Source organism: Antechinus flavipes, chromosome 3 (assembly GCF_016432865.1).
Source record: "Antechinus flavipes isolate AdamAnt ecotype Samford, QLD, Australia chromosome 3, AdamAnt_v2, whole genome shotgun sequence".
In the NCBI taxonomy this organism is placed as follows: domain Eukaryota; kingdom Metazoa; phylum Chordata; class Mammalia; order Dasyuromorphia; family Dasyuridae; genus Antechinus; species Antechinus flavipes.
Window position 1 is genome coordinate 304,660,638 of NC_067400.1, and position 18,559 is coordinate 304,679,196.

General features: G+C 34.0%; 1 protein-coding gene across 1 annotated transcript in view; it reads left to right on the forward strand.

The window, feature by feature from the left end:
• Positions 1–278: 278 nt before the first annotated feature.
• TMPRSS7 (transmembrane serine protease 7) overlaps positions 279–18,559 on the forward strand; it is a 100,808-nt gene continuing 82,527 nt past the window's right edge. Inside the window, exons 1-3 of the mRNA XM_051985274.1 lie at positions 279–404; positions 1,958–2,174; positions 17,931–18,061. Of these exons, the coding sequence (XP_051841234.1) occupies positions 357–404; positions 1,958–2,174; positions 17,931–18,061 (396 nt within the window). The 5' untranslated portion in view covers positions 279–356. The remainder of the gene's footprint in view (positions 405–1,957; positions 2,175–17,930; positions 18,062–18,559) is intronic.

An 18,559-nucleotide genomic window follows, 5' to 3' on the forward strand; every position in this document is an offset into this window, starting at 1 on the left:
TGCATAGTACTCACATAATATTATGCCTCCCCTCTCCACCTCCAAGTTGACAGCACCATGCCAGTCTACAAAAGGAAGTAATCAACATAAACCTCAAATCATATATGGAAACCTGCCTACAATTTCAGTTTGGGACACAATTTGCCAGGTCCCTTTAACACCCTCTGTAGAGCTGTGAGACAGATGCAATTACAGAACTGGAAACTGCTGGATGTAAATTGATGCTCTGCCCTGAGTGATCTCTTGAATGCTATTGCTGATTCTCCCCAAGACAGGAACCTGGGGACCTTGTACAAGAGTAAAGGGCAAATTTGGCTTTGGAGCCTACCTGCAAACTTGAGAAGAGATCCCCTAAAATGGAGAAAACCAACAGTGATGATTCAGCCAAACCTGCTGACTTGAATGTAAGTAGTATTTTTGACAACCTTGCTCTTTTAGCTGCTTAGCGTCGATTTGTCGCTGCTCTCTGTTTACCAGTGAGGGCTGCACCACTTTTCTGAATTGCTGTCAGCTTGTGTCAGAGTTTTGTCAGTGGCAATTTGTTCAAATCTATGCATTGAAATGTCACTGAATGTGTACTGATCTTTAAGCAAAAGAGGGTAAACTGATGGAGGAAAAGGCTATCTTTGATGTATTTACATTGAAAATCAACAGTGAGACTCAGTTTTCATGTTGAAGGCATCACAAATATGTATTTTAGAAGAATTTCTCCTTTGGCTCATTTAGAAGATATCTGGAAAGGAATTTTATTATAATGAGTCCACTCCATTTTCTACAATGACTATTTTTGTTCTTTAGAAACAGTATCTTTACTTCCTTCAAGGTATAGCATTAGATTAAGTCTACTCTTGTTAAATTTCAGCTGGATGACTGTAGTCCACATTCCATTGGACAAGGTTGTTTGGCAGGAGTAATGAGACACAAATGAATAATTTAAAGCATACTGAGCTGCAAATTAGCCCATTAATTGGTATGAATTCATAAAAACTGGACTTATTAGCGGAACAAAAGTGCATTATTTCTTAAGAATTCTTATTCTTATTTGGTTTTGCCTGTGTTCTAAGTTGCTACATTTCACTCATTTATCATTTAAAGTGTTGTAGTTAGAAATAATTTTGCCACTGGACTTTATTTACACTGACATATATAAATCTCTCTGTCCAAGAAGCTCAAAGTTCCTTCTATTCATTATTCTACAACACTATCAGGTGAGGAAGGCAGGAAGAAGAGAACAGAGAAGAGCAACAATAAATAGTAAATAGCAATTATTTTTGTTTGTAAACAGAATATTTTAATTTTATACAGTGGTTTTTGCCAAAGTAATTTTTTCCAGTTCCTTGTTTGTCATCCCCATTTTATTGATTGGGAAACCAAACTATGCTATCATTCAAAAGTATATAGGAATAGAGTTGTGAACAAGCTGCATGTCTCCTCCCCCAAACAAGACATCATCTGTTATTTTTTTCTAGTGGTAAAGAATTCTTTGATAACCAGGAATAGAAATTATCCATTTCACTAGAGAATAATATTTGAATTTTTTTTTGGTTGTTGTTAATTTTCTTGACTGAGATAAGGTTAAACTGCATGGACAGACCAAATATCATCTGGCACCATGTAACAAGCCCTACATCAGAAGTTAGAGGGCTGAGATTCATAAACTGTCTCACTTATCTACTGCCTAGGTTACACTAAGCAAAACATTTCACCTTTTTAGACTTCAGTTTCCTCATCTATGAAATGAACAAGATAAACAAAATTAGCTTTGAACATTCTTTCCAGTTCTATGATCTCTAGGACTTAAAAAAATATATGACCATGACTTTTCACCTTTTAGCCCTTAACTTTTGAAATTTTGTGCTAAAATGTCCTTGTATCTCTCTTGATTTTAATTATTTCAGCTGCCTTTTTGCATAATATAAATGCTTATTGTGTGTGTATGTATTTTTCCCCCTTTAAGGTATCTAATATCTCTGTCCAAATGGTGACCCGACCAGAAAAGCTACCAGTCAGGAAACCACTCAGAAAGCCACACAGAAAACCTATTGGCAAAATCAAATCCAAGAAGAAAGCCAAGAAAACCCACTTTTGGAACATTCAGAATAAAATCATTCTTTTCACAGCATTTTTAGTCATCCTAGCAGTAATCACCTGGACGTTACTATGGCTCCATATCAGTGAGTTAAAATGTGTGCTCATGGAAGTTGAATGCATTAGGATTAATGACACATTATAAATGTAGGTTCCATTATGTATACTGTAAAATTCTATGCATTTTCCTTATAGTATTATTTTATCCTCCAAGCAGACTACTGATGTAAAATAGAAGAGGAAATGGCATTTTCTGGATCCTGTTACATCTCAATTATAAGAAGAGGTGGGGAAGGAAGGAGAAATGTAGCAGTGAAGGCAGGAGAAAGCAAGTTTTAGAATCTTTTTACCTGCTCAGACAAGTTGAATGAATTTGAAATCCTTCAGAAAAAAGGAATTGTTTTATCTCACTCATAAATTTACCTTACCATTTTTCTAAATATAATATCATGGGAAACCTCCATAGTTGCTTTGTAGACACTTGGTGAAGAAGGACCACCAACCATATCTCCCCTATCTACTTGGATGATTCCTGAAATGTTACTCAGTTAGAACATCATCCCTTGTATTTCAGATCTTTTTCTTGTCAAATTGCAAATAGCCCTAGGATGGGTGATTCAAATAACTTGAATCTCAATTTATCTATTTCATTATACAAGTTTTAGGGGGGGGTTTTCTGGCAAAGAAAGAAGAGTCAGAAGTAAGAAGAGAGGAGAACCCAAGAATCTTAGAAACCCAAAGGAACTAAAACAGCAAGTTATGGAAGAATCACTAGAGAAGAGAGGAAAGGACTCAGGTTTCAAGATAACTTTGCAGTTACTGCCCAAAAAGGGCTTAATTCATTGATAGAAGTTTCCTAAGAGGCAAATGGAGTTTTGGTGCTGGACCCATTCCAGTTTGAATCAATTAGGATGAAGAGATTATCTAATATTTTAAATCATTAACAATCTCACAAGTAGAATTGACAGAAAGAGATGTTAGGTTTACTCAGCTTGAAATGTTTTGGAATTTAATCAGTAAATGAAATTTGATCACCCTGATAAAGGAGAGAATTAAAGTTGGCTGAAAGGGAATAGAAAGTGAAATTGGCTCATACCCAGTGAAAATGGTTGCTGGATAGAAGACATTTTCATGATAAGAGATCACCAAGCAGAGAAGAGATATCTTTGAGGCTGTTGGTATTTAAAGAGAAACTTCATTCAAAGATGAGGAGCACAGAGATTTTTTTTTATTTGCTCCATTTCCATAATACCTATGCTACTTTGAGGCTTTTTGCTCAGTAGATCCCTTTCTCCACTAGATGCTGAATATTGGGATCCTGGTAATAAATCATCTCAGATAGATGGATGAAATGAAAACCCAAGTTTCTACCTCCTCTGTCTCATTAGACATTACCAACCTTGGATGGGGTCCTTAAGTACCAGAGAGTGTTTTTTTTTTTTTTTCTGTTCCTTTCCCATTGGTAGGAAAACAATAGGACAGCATGTATGTCTTTCTGCCAGTAGGAATAACTCACCAAGTAGGTTATTACTTTATTTGGATCAGGATTTTTAAAATGATATTGATGAAGTGTGGCTCCTCTTGATTCCCAGAGAACCAAATGATGAGGTTAATGGCAGGTTTGGGGCTCAGGAAACTAAATAAAGAGGTTTGGCTCCCCTAGATTCCCTTAGGATTTGGTGCAGGGAGAGAGTTGTGAGAACCCCTTTCTGGTGGTGCAGAGGTCCTTTATAAAGGAATTTATGAACTCGAAAAGCTAGACTGGTAAAAAAATAAGTTTATTATTGGCATTGGGAAGTCAGCCTTTGCTATGCATGAAGAGAAAGACTGAATTCCTTGGTGGCAAGGCCCCCACATGATAAGTAAAGTTTCTACCAGAGAAATCCCAACAGAGAGAAATATAAAGTCTTGTTAGGGAAATAGATGAGAAAGATAAAGAGCAGGTAACACTGAAAGAGAATATCATTTCAGCGGGTAGAAGGTTGCTGCTATGCCAAGGAGAGAGGCATGGCATATTAGGTCCTCTGTAAGAATTGAGCCTCAAGTTGGCTCATTTTATAATGGAAGCTAGGCTAGCAGCTCTTGATGAGGACTGGATGCACTTTGAGCTGGAATCAGAGAAAATATTGGAATTGAATGAGTGTCTCTGGGCTAATCTTGACCTCAATAGGAGCTTAATTAGTAGTGAGTGTTATCAATGGAAGCAGTCTCTCAGGATAACAGAATGAAGCTGTTTATCCTGTTTCCCTTGGGTAGGGTCTTTTACAGAGGCCAGGATTCAAGGAGACTTTCTCCTTGAAGGAAAAAGGCTTCAGTTTCAGGCTTATCAGTATCATTAGGCTTCCTAAAAATTTCTGTGAACATGTAGGATTTGGAACACAGAAGAATTTTGCAAATGTAAGTGGACTTTTGTTATTTTTTAATGACTAATTTCAAAAAAATTAAATTTCTTCACATCCTTATTCATTTCTTTCTTGCTATGATAAAATGTTGGGGCATAAAACAAAACAGTATTGATAAAAATGACAGGTTTACAAAGCATTTTTATAGATTATCTTACGTGAGCTTCATAAGAATACTATGATGTAGGCATGGCATTAATAATTATCTCCATTTTACAGGGAAAAAAAATCCTGAGACTCAGAATAGCTACAATCTATGTTCAGAATCATAGATTCACACCTCTAGTTTAAGTGTCAGTAGTAGCATATGAACCTGAGTTTCTGATTCCAAATCCAAAACTCCATTCACCAATCACTACAACACAATGCCTCAGGGGAAAAAAAAGCAAAAACCCCCAACTAATTGTGTTATTCATAAGTAGAATGTCCCTGTCAGTAGGCAATGTTTTATTTTGTCTTTAAATCAACAAGGCCAAGGATAATATTTCACATATTTTCAATCAGTAATTTTTTAAAATCATGTCTGACTCTTTGTGACCTCATATGGGGGTTTTCTTGGCAGAAATACTAGAGTGGTTTATCATTTCCTTCTCCATCTCATTTTTTAGGTGAGAAAATTGAAGTAAACAGGATTAAGTGACTTGGCATGGGTCACACATCTAGTGGCTGAGGTCAGATCAGAACTCAGATCCTCCTCACTAGATCTAACTCTCTAACCACTGCATCGTATAACTGCCCACAGCAATCTAGATAATGCTTATTCTACTTTATTTTTGCAATGTGATTTGTTAGGTCAAACGCTTTAAGCCATGTGCATCTCATTTAAGAGGCAGTGTTACTGGGTTTGTGTAACTTGTATGATGCTATAAATAACAGGAACATCTGGATGACCTTATTATTATAGGAAACCCATCTTCTATTTGGACACTGTGCTGAATATTTCCCATGGCAGTGGAAAATATCTTTTTGTTGACATATATCTCAATAACGCACTTGATCACAAATGAGTTATTCAATGAAGTAGCTTGTATTGCATCTTTCAACGAATCTTGATGTTGATCTTGATCTTTATTTTTGAAGAAAGGACCAATGACATCATAGTGTGATGTCTTGACTTGGGCATTAATTGGATTTAGATGAGACAGAGCTCATCAGTCTCACTCTCTCTTCTAGAGTTATTAGACTAGTGTCAAAACAACCAGCAATGGCTGGGATGCAGGGGATAACATATAGTAGTTTCTTTTTTTCCCCTTTTTATTTTTATTGTGGTAAATTTATTTATTTTTAATGCACATTGCTTTATGAATCATATTGGGAGAGAAAAATCAGAGCAAAAGGGAAAAACCCACAGGAGAGATTAAAAAACACAGAAAAATGAAGTGAACATAATATGTGTTGATTTATATTCAGTCTCTTTAGTTCTTTTTCTAGATGCAGGTGGCATTTTCTGTCCAAAATCTATTGGGATTGCTTTGGATCACTGAACAACTGAGAAGAACCAAGCCTTTCATACTTGATCATTGCACATTCTTGCTGTTATTATGTACAATGCATTCCTGTTCTGCTTGTTTCACTCAGCATCAGTCCATGTAAATCTTTCCAGGCCTTTCTAAAATCAGCTTGTTCATCATTTTAAATATATTTATATTCCATTTCCTTCATGTACACAACTTGTTCAGCCGTTCCCCAATTAGTGGGCATCCACGCTTTTTCCAGTTCTTTGCTATCACAAAAAGAACAGTTACAAACATTTTTGCACATATGAGTCCTTTTCTCTCCTTTATGATTTTCATGGGACATAAACCCCAGTAATGCCACTTTTGGGTCAAAGGGTATGCACAGTTTTATAGACCTTTGAGATTACTCTCCAGAATGGTTGAGTCATTTTACAACTCCATCAACAATGTATTAATGTCCCAGTTTTCCCACATCCCTTCCAACATTTATCATTATCTTTTCTTGTCATTTTAGCCAATCTGTGAGCATTTTTTTCATATGATTATAAATGTCTTTATCATCTGAAAATTGTCTGCTCATATCCTTTGATCATTCATCAAATAGTCAAGACTTGTATTCTTATAAAATTGACAGAGTTCTTTATATATTTTAGAAATGAGACCTTTATAAGAAATACTGGCTGTAAAAGTTTTCCCCCAGCTTTGTACTTCCCTTTTAATCTTGTTTCTATTGGTTTATTTTGTGCAAAACCTTTTTAATTTAGTGTAATCAAAGTTGTTCATTTTGCCTTTCATAATGTTCTCTAATTCTTTGGTCATAAATTCCTCCCTTCTCCAAAGATCTGATAGGTAAATCATCTGATAGGTACCCGTCTGATAGGTAAATCATCTGCCCAAGATGGTGGATAGAATTGCAAGGGTAATGAGGATATTTATATTCAGGCAGGGGGCAATTTGGTATAGAATAGATGTTGGGGTGATTTTTTATCAGGTTAGAAGAATTATTCCGGTTAGGAGTGGAATTCCTTGTGCTACCTCAGGCACTCAGAAGTGGAAAGGGGCAAAGCCTTGTTTTGTGGAGAAGGACAGGGTTATTGAGATAGAGGCCCATTGGTTAGATAGTTGGAAGAGTGTTCATTGGTTTGTTGATCATTCATTGTAGATGATAGTGAATATTATTATTATTATGGAGGCAGTAGCTTGTGTAAGGAAGTATTTTGTGGCAGCTTCTGTGGCATGTGGGTTGTTTGGGGACGTTATTAGAAGTTATAATTGCTAGAGCGTTGATTTCTAAGCCCATTCAGGCTGTGAATCAGTGGTTGCTGAATAAAATGAGGCATGTGCAGATAAATAGGCTTAGTGATAAAATGATGAGGACATCATCAAATGATAGGTTTCTGTCCTAATTTGTTTATTGTACCATCCTTTATGCCCAAATTATGTATCCATTTTTACCTTATTTTGGTATGGAGTATGAGATGTAGGTCTATGCCAAGTTTCTGACATATTATTTTCTAGTTTTCCCAGAAATTTTTGTCAAATATTGAGTTCTTATTCTAGAAGTTGGAGTTTGGGAGTTTATCAAAAACTAGATTACTGTAGGCCTTAATTTTTGTGTCACATGTATCTAATCTACTCCAATGATTCACATTCTATTTCTTAGCCAGTACCAAATGGTTTTGATGACTCCTGCTTTATAATATAGTTTTAGTTTTGTTATTGCTAAGCCACCATTCTTTGTGGTTTTTTTTTTCATTAATTTCCTTGATATTCTTGACCTTTTGTTCTTCCAGATGAAATTTGTTATTATTTCTTCTAGTTCTATAAAATATTATTTTGGCAGTTTTGTTGGCATGATATTGAACAAGTAGCTCAATTTAGGCAGAATTGTCATTTTTATTATATTAGCTCAGCCTAGCCATGAACAATTGATATTTTTCCAGTTGTTTAGATCAGATTTTATTTGTGTGAGAAGTGTTTTATAATTGTGTTCATATAGTTTTGGGGTTTGTTTTGGCAGGTAGAGTCCCAAATATTTTATTTTATCTATAGTAATTTTAAATGAAATTTCTCTCTCTATTTCTGATTGAGGAGCTTTGTTCATAATATATAGAAATGTTAATGATTTGTGGGGGTTTATTTTATATCCTGCAACTTTGCTAAAGCTGTGAATTGTTCCTAGTAGATTTCTGGGTGATCTAGGATTCTCTAAGTATATCATCATATCATCTGCAAAGAGTGATAGTTTTATTTCTTTGTAACATATTCTAATTCCTTTGATTTTGTTTTCTTTTCTTTTTGCTAAAGTCAACATTTTTACTACAATGTTGAATAATAGTGGTGATAGTGGGCATTCTTGTTTCACTCCTGATCTTATTGGGAATGTATCCAGTTTCTCTCCATTACAAATAATGCTTGCTGTAGGTTTTAAATAGATACTGCTTATTATTTTAAGGAAAGCTCCATTTATTTTTATGCTATCTAGCATTTTTAATAGGAATGGATGCTATATTTTTTCAAATGATTTTTTCTGTATCTATTGAGATCATGTGATTTCTATTGGTTTTTTTATTGATGGGGTCAAGTGTGGTAATACTTTTCCTGATATTGAACCAGCCCTGCATTTCTGGCATAAATCCCACTTTGTCATAGTGCATTATCCTAATGATAAATTGCTATAATCTCTTTGTTAATATTTTATTTAAAATTTTTGCATAAATATTCATTATAAAGTGGTCTGTAATTTTCTTTCTCTGTTTTGTCCCTTCCTGATTTGGGTATCAGTGACATGTTTGTTTCATAGAAAGAATTTGGTAGTACTCCTTCTTTACATAATATTGGAATTAATTATTCTTTAAATGTTTGGTAGAATTCACTTGTGAATTCATCTGGTCCTGGAGATTTTTTCTTAGGGAGCTCATTAATGACTTGTTCAATTTCATTTTTCTAAACTGGGATGATTTAAGTAATTTATTTCCTCTTCTGTTAACTGGGCATTTTATATTTTTATAAGTATTCATCCATTTTGGTTAGATTGTTAGACTTGCTATCACAGAGTTGGGCAAAATAGCTCATAATTATTGCTTTAATTTCTTTTTCATTGGTAGTAAATTCACCCCTTTTATTTTTGATGCTAGTGATTTGGGTTTTTTTTTTCCTTTTTCTGATCAAAATAATCAAAGATTTATCTATTTGGTTAATTTTTCCATAAAACCAATTCTTTGTTTTGGTCATTAATTCCATAGTTTTCTTAGTTTCTATTGTATTACTCTCTCCTTTGAGTTTCAAAAATTCTAATGTTGTATTTAATGGGGCGTTAATTTGTTGTTTTTCTAACTTTTCTAGTTGCATGCCTAATTCATTTATCTCCTCTTTCTCTATTTTATTTATGTAGTTATTTAGAGATATAAATTTTCCCCTAAGAACTGCTTTGACTGCATTCAAAGGTTTTGATATATTGTCTCATTATTGTCATTTTCTTGGATGAAATTATGGATTGTTTCTGTGATTTGTTGTTTGACCACTCATTCTTTAAAACTGGGTTATTTAATTTTCAGTGATTTTTATCTATCTTTCCCTGGCCCTTTTTTGAATGTAATTTTTATTGCATTGTGGTATACCTTTTTGAATTTGATTGTGAGGTTTTTACGGCCCGATACATGGTCAGTTTTTGTGGAGTACCATGAACTGCCGAGAAAAAGATGTATTCCTTTTTGTCTCTTTTCAATTTTCTCCAGAGGTCTATCATATCTATGTTTTCTAGGATCTTATTAACTTTCCTCGTTTGTTTCCAGTTTATTTTGTGGTTAGCATTGCCTGATTCTGAGAGGGGAAATTTGAGGTACCCCACTAGAATAGTTTTGCTATCTATTTCTTCCCGTAACTGGCTTAAAATCTCTAGGAATTTGCCTGCTCTATAACTTGGTGAATGCACATTTAGTATCATTACTACTTCATTATTTATGGTACTCTTTATCAAGATGTACTTTCCCTCCTTATCTCTTTTAATAAAATCTAATTTTATTTTTTGCTTTATCTGAGATTAGAATTGCCTGCTATTTTTACTTAAGATGAACCATAATAAATTTTGTTCCAGTCTTTTACCTTTACTTTATCTGTATCTCTCTGTGTCAAATATATTTCTGGTAAACAACATATTATAGGATTCTGTTTTTTAATCAACTCTGCTATTTGCTTCCCTTTTATGGGAGAGTTCGTCCCATTCACATTAACATGTGATTGACATTGTGATTACCAACTCTGTATTTCCCTCCATCTTATTCTCTCCCCTGTATATACTTTTACTATCTCTTTCCTTAGTCCTGCCCTTAGTCCCATGGGTTTTTTTTTTTACCCACCCCATCCACTACCTTATCTTCTATCACTCCTCTCCCCTTCCCTTACTAGTGTTTTTTTTTTAACCCACTCCACCTACTACCTTAACTTCTATCAACTCTCCCCCACTTCTTTTATCTTTCTCCCTAGTGTTTCTGCCCTCCCCTCTATCTTGTCCCTTTTCTTTTCCTCTTTCTCTTCTACTTCTTTATAGGGTTAGATAAATTTGTGCCCAGCTGAATGATTAAATTATTCCCTCTTAAAGCCAAAACTGATGAGATCAAGCTTCAAGACAATGCTAAGGCCCTTTCCTTCTTTTCCCAAAATGCAATTGTCTTTTGTACCTCTTCATGTGAATTAATTATCCTATTATACCTCCTCTTTCCTATTTTTCAATACAGACCATTTCCTACTCCTTAATGTATTTTTCTTTGATGTCATCACATTGGGGATCATTTACAACCACACCTCAGTCATGTGATGCCCCTCTCAATCTGCCCCAGTGACAGATGCAGTTTGTAAGAGTTACAGATAATGTTTTCCTATCTAGAGTTGTAAATAGTTTAACCTTTACATATACATTTTTTTCCCCTGCTTGCCTTTTTATAGTTCTCTTGAGTCCTGTGTTTGCAGATTAAATTTTCTGATCTTTTTTTTTTAATAGAAATGATTGAAAGTTTCTTATTTCATTGAAACTCCATCTCCTCCCCTGAAAGACAATGCTGAGTCTCCCTGGGTAGTTAATTCTTGGTTATAACCCCAGGTCCTTTGTCTTCTAGAATATGGTATTCTAGGTCTTCCAATTCTTTATTGTAGAAGCTACCAGATCCCAGGTAATCCTGACTGTTGCTCCTTGATAGTTAAATTGTTTTTGTCTGGCAGCTTGCAGTATTTTTTCCTTGAGATTATAATTTTGGAGTTTCCTAATAATGTTCCTTGAAATTTTCCTTGTGGGATTACTTTCCACAAATAATCAATAGATTCTTTAAATAAGTATTTCCCCCTCTATTTCTAGAATATTAGAGCAGTTTTCCTTAATGACCTCTTGTGGAATCTATCCAAGTTCTTTTTTTTTTTTTTTTTTTTTTTTGGCCATAGCCTTCAGATAGGCCAAAAAGTTTTAAATTGTCTCTTCTGGATCTATTTTCCATGTTGGCTAGTTTGCCAATGAAATATTTCACATTTTCTTCCATTTTTTTCATACATTTTAGTTTGTTTGACTGATTCTTTTTAATCACAAGGTCGTTAGCTTCCATTTGCCCTGTTCTAGTTTTTTTTTTTTTTAATGTGTGATTATCGTCAATTATCTTTTGTATCTCTTTTTCCTTTTATTTTATTCTACCATTTAAATAGTTGTTTTATTCAGACAAGTTTTTCCCTTCCTTTTTCAAACTGTTTACTCTCTCATGCATCCCTCTCATTTCTTTTCTCATTTTGTCTTCTACCTTTCTTATTTGCCTTTTGAAGTCTCACCTTTACTTAGAGAATCCCTCTCTTCTTTCAAGACAAAGTTAATGTTGCCAATTTCTACATGAAGCTTTTCCTAACTCTCCTTGAATTTCTTTAATGTCTTTCTTCCAGGTTCACCTTGCATTTTTTCTCTTTATTCTCCTGGATCCAAAGCCAGGAAGCCTTGAATTCAAATTCAGATTCAGACACTTACTAGTTGTTATGAAATTAAAAACTGCTTTTCTTTTCTTTTCTTTTCTTTTTTTAAGACTTAATCAACTTAGATTGAATATTCCCCTTTTACTCTACTGTTTTACTTAGGTAACCTCAGGTAACTTATCTCACAATTCTTATTTTAGATTTGCATATGACATTTATTGAAGGGGGGAAGGGAAATATATTAAACAAAAGAAATATAAACCAAGAGAAATTAGAATTTGGTTCTTATTTTGCAAATAGTACCTCTACTCTCGTATGATTTTGTTATATGCTTGTGAGATACTTAGTTGGAGAAAAGCTTTTAAGGTGAAATTTTGCTTCACTGAATCACAAGTTCCTTGGTTGTTGTTTTTTAAAAGTCAACAAAAAGATATGTTCAATGGAAACTCATATTCTCTGTGCCTTTTCAATAGTTAATCAACAAGCATTTATAAGAACTTATTATGGAGAACTATGTACCTTTTTTCAATCTTAATGATCTCTCAAACTTCTCCAAAATAGGAATTATTCACAAGAGATCATTAAATCTCAGCTATCTCTACAATCTAAAACACCAAAAACTCTAAAAATTTGTCAGCCAAATGAACTAATATCAGGGAAAGGTAATTCCTAGTTCCTTACTATGTTCACTTACCACCTCCTCTCTCCATCACTATGCCTCTACAGGACTGCCTAAGTCAAATCAGCTTTTGCAAATAGAACTCAAGTCTTCTCTATCTTTGTGCTTCTGTCTGCAAGAAAAGCTAAAGGCAGAAGCTTGTTTTGACTTAGGATGACAGTGTGGCAGAGCTCTGTACTCTGAAAGTACAGACCTTGAGAACAGAACATGAGGAAATGAGACAAGATGTTCACATATGTTTAAATTTATCAAATCTAAGGGAAGAAAGATTGACATTGAGCTGGACATTCTATATCCTCAAAAAGTCATTTAGGAAATAACCCAATAATGATCAAATGTGATTATTCTCCAGTGTGGAAAAAAAGTGAAGCAACTTTGAGTTCTAATCTCTGGCAAAGAGAAAAAAGCAAAACAGAAACCATAGAAAACAAAGTGTCATTCAAAGGAATAAACAGATCATCCCCTCTTCTTCAAGGAAAAAAAAAAACCTGTACTACAAATTCCAAGATATATGGTGATCAAATTTAACAATTCCAAGATTAATCAACAAATTCTGCAATCAACCAAGATAAATAACTTAAAATATAAAAAACAGGAAATTAAAGTGTTGCAAGCCTTTTTTTTTCCCTTCATGTGTTTTTCCCCCTTTTTGATCTTATTTTTCTTGTTCAATACAATGAACATGGAAATGTTTAGAAAAATTGCTCATGTTTAACCTGTATTGAATTGCTTGAGAGGGGCAAAGAGAAGGAGAAAAAATTGAAACATAAGGTTTCACAAAGATGAATATTGAAAACTATCTTTGCATTTGGAAAAAATAAAATAAAATAACAACAATAATAACAACACAAAAGTAATGCAAGACAATTTTGTATCCAGCTAAAACTGCAAGTAAAAATGGATTGATGTGTTTCAAAGAGCAAAGACACCAAAGATGTAATACAATATGACATGTCCTGCAACCCGAACCTCTCAATTAAATTGGATGTTTGATAAAATAATGATATTTGAAATATTGCCACCAAAGAAACCAGAATTGAACAAATTGCTTCCTTTACAGATAACATAAATACAAGAAAGATAAAGAGATACAGAAAATAAGTAAAGTACAAGTAAGGAAAAAATTACCCACAAAAAAGTTAAAAATTGAATTAAAATGAGGTTATCTATGACTTTAATAAGTACAAAAACAATACCAACAAAAAAAAAAGAACAAATTAACAACAGAGAGACATTTCTTTCTAAAAATATACAAGGAGTTAGATGGCCTAGTAGATAGAGTGCTGGACCTAGAGGTCAGAAGAATCATCTTCCCTGAGTTCAGGTTTGGATTCAAATATTTACCAGCTGTAAGATCCTGGGCAAGACACTTAACCCTGGTTCCCTCAGTTTCTTCATCTGTTTAAAAAAATCTGCAAGATCACTACTGTGTCTCTGCCAAGAAAACCTCAAATGAGATTAGGAAGAGTCAGGCACAACTGAAAATCACTGAATTTGATGTAAGTCAAAATGAAGTGCTGGTTGAGAAACAGAACTTAAACATCATGGACTAACTCACAACACTAGACTTACAATTGAATCAGTATTGGGGTTTTTTTGAGGGGAAGACTAAATGGCAAAATTGTAAGGTACCTAGAAAAGGAGGAGGAAGGAAGAAGACAGAAAGGAGTATGTTGTTGTAATTTAGTTGTGTCCCAACTCTTTGTGACCTCATGTACCATACTGTTCATGGGAATTTTCTTTTTTTAACATTAATTTTTTATTGAAGCTTTATATTTTCAAAACATATGAAAGGAAAAATTTTCACCACTGACCTTGCAAAACCTTGTGTTCCAATTTCCCGTCTTTCCCGCCACCCTCTCTCCTGTATGGTAAGTAATCTAATATGTGTTAAATATTGTAAAAATATATGTAAATCCAATACAGGCATACATATTTATACAATCATCTTGCTGAACAAGAAGAATCAGATCAAAAAGGAAAAAAAATAGAAAAAATAAAATTCAAGAAAGCAACAACAAAAGAAGTGAAAATGTCGTTGATGAGCTCATAAGAAGAATATTTAGAGAGAAATAAAAAATAAAGAACTAGGAATGAAACCCTGAGGTATACTCATGCATAAAAATTAAAATGGAAAATAATTTAGCAAAGGAGAATCATAAGGACAGGTCAGAAAGGGCAATGTTATAAAAACCTAGAGAGGAGAAAGTGTCCAGAAGAAAGGGGTTGTCACCTATGCAAAATGCTGTAAAGAGATCAAGAATGATGAAGCCTGACCAAAGGTAATAATAATAACTGATAGGGAATCTTTTCACAGTCATTCTGTTAGTAAGTGTCTGAATCAGGATTTGCATTTATATCTTCCTAACTCCAAGTCTACTGCTTGATTATTTTAACACCTAATTGCTTCCTAGGCAATTAGGCTTGGCAATTAAGAGAAATCGGCAACTTTGGAAAGAACAATTTCAGTTGAGTGGTGGAATTAGAAACCACATTTTAATGGGTTGAGAACTGAGGTCTAGAGGTAAGAAAATGGAGGCAATGGGAGTTGACAATACACCCTTTCCTGTAGGAGGTGAGAATGGGGAAGGAGAGAAGTGTGCTTTAGATCCCACCAAGAATTTTTATTTGATTTTTGTCCTTTTGTCAGGATGAACAAGACTATGGATTGGGTTAGTGGTACAGGACAATGTTGTATGCCCAGTTGATGAGACATTTGATGTCTGGTCTAAGGATAGTTAAGATTGAGGCAGTTGACTTATTTACAATTCCTGTTAATAGAAAGCTTTTCTCCAGATACCAGCTCAGATCTTAATTTAGTTATCATCCTCTGGGCAAGCATTGGGAGTAGCATAAATTTTTGGTCCCAGGATGATCTTGGAGAGAATATGACTTGAATCTATGGGGCCAGTCCAAGTAATCTAATATGTGTTAAATATTGTAAAAATATATGTAAATCCAATACAGGCATACATATTTATACAATCATCTTGCTGAACAAGAAGAATCAGATCAAAAAGGAAAAAAAATAGAAAAAATAAAATTCAAGAAAGCAACAACAAAAGAAGTGAAAATGTCATTGATGAGCTCATAAGAGGAATATTTAGAGAGAAATAAAAAATAAAGAACTAGGAATGAAACCCTGAGGTATACTCATGCATAAAAATTAAAATGGAAAATAATTTAGCAAAGGAGAATCATAAGGACAGGTCAGAAAGGGCAATGTTATAAAAACCTAGAGAGGAGAAAGTGTCCAGAAGAAAGGGGTTGTCACCTATGCAAAATGCTGTAAAGAGATCAAGAATGATGAAGCCTGACCAAAGGTAATAATAATAACTGATAGGGAATCTTTTCACAGTCATTCTGTTAGTAAGTGTCTGAATCAGGATTTGCATTTATATCTTCCTAACTCCAAGTCTACTGCTTGATTATTTTAACACCTAATTGCTTCCTAGGCAATTAGGCTTGGCAATTAAGAGAAATCGGCAACTTTGGAAAGAACAATTTCAGTTGAGTGGTGGAATTAGAAACCACATTTTAATGGGTTGAGAACTGAGGTCTAGAGGTAAGAAAATGGAGGCAATGGGAGTTGACAATACACCCTTTCCTGTAGGAGGTGAGAATGGGGAAGGAGAGAAGTGTGCTTTAGATCCCACCAAGAATTTTTATTTGATTTTTGTCCTTTTGTCAGGATGAACAAGACTATGGATTGGGTTAGTGGTACAGGACAATGTTGTATGCCCAGTTGATGAGACATTTGATGTCTGGTCTAAGGATAGTTAAGATTGAGGCAGTTGACTTATTTACAATTCCTGTTAATAGAAAGCTTTTCTCCAGATACCAGCTCAGATCTTAATTTAGTTATCATCCTCTGGGCAAGCATTGGGAGTAGCATAAATTTTTGGTCCCAGGATGATCTTGGAGAGAATATGACTTGAATCTATGGGGCCAGTCCAGGTAATCTAATATCTGGATCTTTATTGATGTTCCCACTGTGATACCCATATTAAGGAATGTTCCCACCAAATAAACTCCTTCTGAAAGATATTTTAATTATTCCATTAAACCCAAAAACCTCTTTACCTTGCCATATTTGGGAGTATAATAATATCAATCTTTATATAAAGTTGGAGTTAGTTCTGTTACTGGTTCCAAGTTATACTAACTATATTTTTTAGGAAAATTTGGAAAAAATTAGGCAGAATAGATGATCATCTACTTGGAATGTATTATTTTGAAAAATAGACTGATGAATAAGTTACTGATAGTTTGTCACTTTTCTTTCTTAAAGATGGTCATTTTAGGACTGTAGATCTAAAAATACCTTAGTGGTCATAAAGGCCAAGTGCCTTATATTATTCTCTTAACTGAGACTCAGAAAGATAAAGTGACCTTTACAAGGTCATAGCTAGCTAATTATAGATTTTTAAAAATCAGATTAAGGTCTTCTAAAGCAGGGCTTCTTAAACTTTTTCCACTCATGATCCCTTTTTGCCCAAGAAATTTTTATGACTCCAAGTATATAAAATTAGTTGTATTTATAACAAATCATAAATTTGTAACCACCACATTCAGTTATGAAAACTCACAGGGTGTCAAGAACCACAGTTTAAGAAGCAGGATTCTAATATTTTATCCTTAATTCAGTACTTTTGTAGACTACATGCAGGCAAGCTTTTGAGTTTGAAGACTGTGCATAGCCCTCTAAACCAGAGGCTAAGGGGTCTGTGGCCCTCTTCTTTTACCTTAATCCCATCACAAGATATTTAATAGTATTTTTTTTTCAATTACATGTAAAGATAGTTTTCAACATTCACATTTATAAGATTTTGAACTCCATATTTTCCCCTCCTTTCCTCCTTCTCTCCCCAAGATAGGGAGCAATTTGATATAGGCTACACATGTATAATCATTAAATTAAACATATTTATATATTAGTCATGTTTGTAAGAAGAATCAGAACAAAAGGGAAAAGCCAGAAGACAGAAAAAAAAATGTATCACAAGATATCTGTCATTATAAACCTCTTTCCCTACATGGCATTCCTTCTGAGTAACCACATGTGTTGTTTGCTCCCCAAATACCTCAATTTCAGGGGGTCTGCTAATTGCAAAATTTATATTCTTATCTTATTCCAAATAGTTCTGTTAAAAGAGAAAGAGATATTCCCAGGGGTGCCATCATTTACTATTCATGAAAGAGATACTATTAACTATCTAGAGTACAACACAGTTTATGAACCACTAAAATATTTATTTGCCATTAAAAACAATTAATTCATAAGCACAATAATACACAAGTACAAATCAGATAGTATTATAGTATTATGCAGCTACTAATTGTCTTCTTTTTGTTTCACAGGTCAGGCTGAAAGCAAGGATGCTTTTTACTTTGTTGGGCTGTTCCGTATTGCCAACATTGAATTTCTCCCAGAATATCGGCAGAAGGAATCAAAAGAATTCCTTTCAGTAGCACAAAATGTGCAGCAAGTGGTAAGAAAATGCAGCGGGAATTATAGAATCCCTATAGCATAGAAGGTTTTGTAGGATTAAAATACCATCTATAAAAAGTAAGATTTATATATATTCTCTACAAGCTAGAAATAAACATTTCTTTTCTGATAAAAAATAAAATTTTCTTTTCCTGCCTCATCATTTAATATGCAGAAATTTAATACTAAATTAGAGGTATATGACTGAGGTGGCAATAATGCAGTAATAATACAAATAACTAAAATAATGCATGGGCTTTTATTAGTGAAAATAATGAATGCAAAATTAAACTTGTAAAGCTAAGTAGCCAAAAAGAGAACTGGAAGTAAAAAATATATACATATATTTCTTTAAAAATAAAAAAAGCGAATTAAATTGTACCTAATCAGAAAAGGTTGTCAGCACCATGGTCAGCTGAAAATAGTTTGATGTTTCAGCACTGGGACAGTGGACAGCACCATGCTCTCTGTAACTACAGTGTTGCTATAGAGTATTAAG